General features: G+C 38.8%; 1 protein-coding gene across 1 annotated transcript; it reads right to left on the bottom strand.

Moving 5' to 3' along the window:
- Positions 1-357: 357 nt before the first annotated feature.
- On the bottom strand, positions 358-5,511 carry LOC108994844 (polygalacturonase At1g48100-like). The gene is made up of 7 exons (XM_018970233.2): positions 5,408-5,511; positions 2,978-3,501; positions 2,694-2,861; positions 2,537-2,581; positions 2,235-2,442; positions 2,051-2,132; positions 358-1,121 (listed from the first exon to the last, which is right to left on the bottom strand). The coding sequence occupies exons 2-7, from the start codon at positions 3,383-3,385 to the stop codon at positions 620-622; spliced, it is 1,413 nt and encodes a 470-aa protein (XP_018825778.2). The 5' UTR covers positions 3,386-3,501; positions 5,408-5,511; the 3' UTR covers positions 358-619.
- Between the last annotated feature and the right edge of the window lie 370 nt (positions 5,512-5,881).

The following is a 5,881-nucleotide window of genomic DNA, read 5'->3' on the forward strand; positions in this document are numbered from 1 at the left end:
GTTCTCATTGAAATTATGTTTATATCTTTTACATAATACATAACATTTTTAATTTTTTGTTATCTACATATATCTTTATATTTAATGCTTTAGCCACATAGATATCCTACAAAAGTAAACATACATACTGATGTGGCCTGATGTGGTACATTAGATTGTAAAATATATCTAATGTATCGCATGAAATTATGTCAGATTGTGAATTTACTTTTTGTGAAATCTCTTTGTAGTTGTAGCACTTCTCATCTTTACTTTCGGCCGCTGTGATGAACCCAAATCTTGGCTCCACCACCGTCGACCTTTGAATAGGCAACTCGGGTGGTGGATGTGGTGGCATACATTTCTACCAATAAACATTACAGAAGAAACATGATGATTATGAAATTCAAACTCTCAATAATTGCATATATATAACTGTGAAGTATGCATAAAATCTATTACAATATAGGCCCAAAAGGGTAGACCCATTTCCATATCTCATCACACAATAAGGGCAGGAAACCCAAATAGGGATGGAGCCTAAGTAATAAATGAAGACCCATAACAGATAAGGACCTATTGGGCTCTATACAGTATTCTTAATTCTATATCAATAACCAAAACCAGTTGACTCACTGTCTTAGCATCCAAATGCTGAGAGCGCTGCCACAGTCTGAGGTTCCCCATCTTGCAAGCAATTAATGGGAGGTATAGTCAAGGTTTCCTGATTTCCGTAGGCATTCCAGCAGAATGGATCATCCAACAGCTCCCCTTCCTGTGGGAAAAGTTCCACCTCTGAGAGTGTTATATTTGTGCAGGGAATTGTGTCACTGCATGCAAAATGTATGGGGGGCTTGCGCACATCGTAGGTGCCCTTTATGTTCCTGAAGGAAATGTCGTAGACATGTACTGCTGATGTTTGGTTTAAACATGCCTTTGCCATGCAGTAATACTGGTCTATGATTATGCAGTTCATGACATTCTCCATTTGGATGTTCTCGAATGATATGCCTGTCACAGAACCCATCCCACCTTGCCATGTCTTGATTCTGAGCCCATTGTCCGATTCCTTGATGACTGCGTTTCTGACTGTTACGTTAGAAACACATGCCTGGGAATTGTGCACTCCAAGGCTTCCAATGCTGCAAAAGAAAACAAAGGAGTTAGCATGTCATGGCTCTGAGCACTTACATGTGTGGATCCTTTAAGAAATAACAGGATTTTGATCTCCTAGAGTTCTTACCCAAACTCTGACGCCAAGTATGGAAGAGATATAGATATATAAAAGGAGTTTCAAAATATTAAATGCTTAATAAGTGCTGTGGGACCCGCTGTATGTGTTTTTATTTCTGTCCTGTTTTATGCCTTAGAGTTCGGATTAAAACTCTACGGGGTTTAAATGCAAAACATGCTCCTAAAGGAAGTGTTATTTGCTTTTTATATGACAACAAAGAACAATTATAAGTCAATAAGTGCCATCCTCCCCTGTTGCTTTTTTAACTGCTCTGCTTGTATGAATGTACCTCCAAGATGCTACTCAAAGAATGTTGAGGAATAATTCCATATTGTCTATAAACAAGGTCTTGGACATGTTTATAAGAAATGAACAATCCTCTCTTGTTGAACCGGTTTTATGAGATGAGTTAGGTCTATGAATTTCTTCATGGTATCAGAGCTTGCCACAAGACGAATGGGGGCCCATACTACTTATCCCGTGATAAGGACAAAAAAAAATACTGGTCTGCACGTAAGGGAGGATGTTGAGAAATAATCCCACAATGACTGTGGACAAGGTCTTAGGCATGCTTATAAGGAATGAACAATCATCTATTGTTGAACCGGTTTTATGAAATGAGTTAGATCCATGAATTTCTTCAAAGAATTCTTGTAGTTTGTGGTCACAAATTATTTTCCATGTACATGCTTTCAGGTAAACTAAACTAAAAAAAGATATTCTCCCTGAAATTTAGCAAGACTGAGTAAAAATGAATTCAAAAAAACTTCACTCGACTGAGCTAAAAACCAAGGTTCGGACTATCAAATTATTTAGGAATAGAGATTGATCAAACACCTTATCCCGTGACTAGGCCCGCAAGTTACACCCTCAATGTCAACATCTGAACACCCAGGTCCAATGGAAATACAATCATCGCCTGCATTAAATCAATCTGCATTATTACATCTAATGCATAATACATGAAGGTCTACATATAATAACCAAGTTAAACAATTTTCAGACGAATTAAATTTCCTACCATTGGCTATCATGGAGTTGTATATTCCAACAGTCTTGGTGTTCTCAATGTGGATCCCATCAGTATTGGGGCTAAGTTTAGGTGAAGAGATGGACAATTTGTCTATCAATACTCCTTCACAGCCGTCGAATTTCATATGGAACTGAGGACTATTTTGGATCTTTAAACTGCTGACCACCAAATTTGAGCTCATGAAGAACCTAATTAACTGTAAAACAAAGTAAATAAGATTGTCGTTTAGTCACTAAGAACCAACTTGGTTATTGAATCTTTAAGTTGGGTTTTTCAATGATTCTACTTACTGCAGGAGAGTCGCATGGTCCTGACATTGTCGATCCATTAGGCCCCTGAAATGGCAAATCGCTCGCATTCAGTAATGTAATATTTTCATTTCCATGGAAATGAATAAATAGGCACAGTTTAACATAGTGTCAATTGAATTTAGAATAAATGAATCACCCTGTGAGGCTTGCATGGGAGCTCCCACCACTTCTGGCCATTCCCTTCAATGGTTCCTTTTCCTGTGAAAGACATGTGGTCAAGTCGGTAAAACACGAGCCATTGTTTCCGGCTGTCTGCTTTTGGCCAGGAATCTGGTCCATCCGGTGGCATTAGGACTCCATCCACCTTTAACACAAATGAAGCTTAGATTGAACTGAGCTTTATAGATCAAAAGTCTCTATATAGCACTCAACTGGATGAAATGAGCAGAAGAGCAAGGAATCTCTGTTTGAAATGCTTACTTGGAATACAAGTCCTGGCTTGCATGGCCCTGAGAAGATTGTTGAAGTAATTATGAAACAATAGTCAGCTGGGGCTAGGACCACTCCTGATTCTACTGCACAAGCTGCTTTCCATGCTGCTGTGAATGCAGCAGTGTCATCGGTACAACCATCTCCGACTGCCCCAAAAGTTGTTACATCGAAAACACTGTTGGTGCTAGAACTTCCAGGGTCATTTGGGTACGGGTCAGAAGGAACAGAAGGGGGATTAGCAGGGGATGAAGGGTTTTGAGATTCATGGGGAGGAGCAGGGGAGCTTTTATTCTGCTTCTTGTGGTAATGGTATCTTCCTTCCACATTGCTTGAATTCTGGAAGAAAAGGCTCGCCGTGATCCATATCATGACAAGGAGCGTGCGAGCGAGGTCCATGAGAAGCAAATTTTTTAAGGCTTATATCAAGACAATCTTTCAACCCTGTGGGTTTCTGAAGAATGCCTCTTAATGTTTGAGCAGGAAGCACCACAGAATGCTGCCCAAGTGTTCCTCTGGAAAGTGACAAAAACTTCAGTCGATCTTCAGAGTTGTTATTGCAGAAAATTAATGAAGGAGAAAGAACGAAGATCAAGAAAGGAGTGAGTTAAAACTCCTAGAGGCCTCAAATAAAGTATTCTGGCAGGCAAGGACCATTTGAAGGCTCATATTTATATTCAACTGAACGTTTCTCAGAAGAACTAATCTCATCATGCCTAAGGGTTGACACCTGTCAAGTTACAGTTGATTGTGATGTCATTGTCCCTAGGAGAACGATTGGAGGCTTTTGTAGAGCTCTTGGAGGTTGGTCTTCTGTGGCAACCTTAGCAAAGTAGTCTTAGCCCTTCAGTGGATTTGTCCCTAGTCGTCTCTCACCTTTCTTTGTTCTCTCATTTAGTTTCAATTTCATATGGTCCAAAGATGTCATGTTTTCTACCCTGTTGTTCTTTAGTGAGGTAATCAAGCTGTGAGGAATTGCATCTTCAACAGTTTTAAGCTTGTGAACTGATTCTTTAGGCCTATCATCATATCCTAGAAAGGAGTGCCAAAACTAAATGTATTCTTTATGGTTTCGTGTCTTAATTTGTGCTGTCGTTCAAAGCATCTCCTGTGCACTGAGCACCCATATATATATATATATATATATAATATCCATTCGAACGACAGTTTCCCGTTTGGTTTTAACCTAATGAGCGGCACCCAGATCATAGCTCTCAACTTAAAATCTCATACCTCTCTCTCTCTCTCTCTCTCTCTCTCTATATATATATATATATATTTATATATATATATATATATGCGAATCTTCAAACTTTTCATCATCATCATCAATTCAGCAATTTTCCTGGCCTTATTAGTGTATACAAGAGGGAATCATATCGAAGGAAGATACACAGCAGTGTTCAGCAATTTCCAATCACTACACTATTTTGGTGTTTTATGTACGTAGATTATGATGATTTTATGCCATGTTTATTTGTACTATTACTGAACTCTCCGGCCACCAACCCTTCCCTCTCTATCTATCGTCAGTTAAAATCAAACATCAATTAATATTGATCGAGATGTTTTATATATACATTGATGAGTACATTCGGCTTAAATTAAGGCCATGTGGATGTCACATCATGTATCGTCATTCGTCATCATATCATGCATGCATGCATTTACTATATTTCATGGGATACCATTGATATTATTTTCATTAATTAATTGTTGCTTCGTGAATTCCTTTATTGACGAGAGAGACGTGTCCTGTTATAGTTTGGAGATGTGGGAATGAGAGAATAAATTAAAAAATAACAAAAAACAAAAAATCAGCAGAAGCAATGGGTGGATGTGGGAGGTTTTGATGCAAAAAGCATAGAACTACTCGTGACTTTTTGTTGTTGTTTAGCTCCTTGTGGCCACGGATGTAGCTAAGATGCATGTAGTAGGTGTGAGACATGCAACAGCATTAAACCAACCATCCACGGGTGTGCATGTCCAATTCCTATGGCTAATTCGTACGTCCAAAAGGCTAAAAACAGATGAGTACACTGCAGTCTCATGCCTTTAAATCTCACGTGACCCTTCAAACCAAATTACATACAAAAACTTGGAATTGATGCAATGGTTGATAGACAATGTCATCTCGACATAGTGTTATAAAAGTACTAGAATGAGAATAGTGCAGCATATAGCATAACTCTAAATAATAAAAGTATTATATGCTATATTATCATTCTAATTCTATCATACTGTATCAACACATGAACATTATCCATCAATCTTTGAATGTTTCGTGAATAAAAAAGAACTAATCTAAAGATTAACGAGTAATACAGGTCAATATAGTAGGATGAAAATGAGACGAGAGTATACTAATTAGTTGCACAAGTCAAACAAACATGAGCAGAAATAAAAGCAGCATAAATTCACCTGAGTGAAGGAGCTGGATTATAGGGAAGTTTCAGTCAGCATGCAAAGCTAGCCCACGTTAATGTGATTTACAGGTGCCAAACATGGGTAGCTTAGGTGTATGGAAAATGGGAGTTCGCAGAAGAGGGTTTTTATAGAGGATTAACCTAGATCGATCGATCGATCTTGCCTTTACGACTTTTTTTTTTGGCATGCATTGCAGATGCATGTGGTTTGTCTCTGTCTGTCACGTGCACACTCTCACGGGTGGACTCAAATAAAATATTCTAAAGCGCACTTGACGTGCACTTTATGCCATGCATCTGACAACAGAGATTGATGATGTCTATGTGTTTGTGGTTTTCAGCTATGACACGTCGGATTCAGCTACAGCTACCCCGCATACACAAATTCGCCCTCTCTTATTGGTTTCTTCCTCTTGGGACCCGCCTTGCTGTGCCACGTTTGGGGTCCTCCCTCACTCCATAATGGAAA

Source organism: Juglans regia, chromosome 12 (assembly GCF_001411555.2).
Source record: "Juglans regia cultivar Chandler chromosome 12, Walnut 2.0, whole genome shotgun sequence".
Taxonomy (NCBI): domain Eukaryota; kingdom Viridiplantae; phylum Streptophyta; class Magnoliopsida; order Fagales; family Juglandaceae; genus Juglans; species Juglans regia.

What these genes read in the sequence shown, in the direction of transcription:
- LOC108994844 (XM_018970233.2), bottom strand. Translation starts at nt 3,385, where the DNA reads ATGGACCTCGCTCGCACGCTCCTTGTCATGATATGGATCACGGCGAGC. An exon ending in TCCCATGCAAGCCTCACAGG is followed by an intron (nt 2,582 to 2,693) that starts GTGATTCATTTA and finishes TTGCCATTTCAG; the next exon opens with GGGCCTAATGGATCGACAAT. An exon ending in GACCATGCGACTCTCCTGCA is followed by an intron (nt 2,443 to 2,536) that starts GTAAGTAGAATC and finishes TTTGTTTTACAG; the next exon opens with TTAATTAGGTTCTTCATGAG.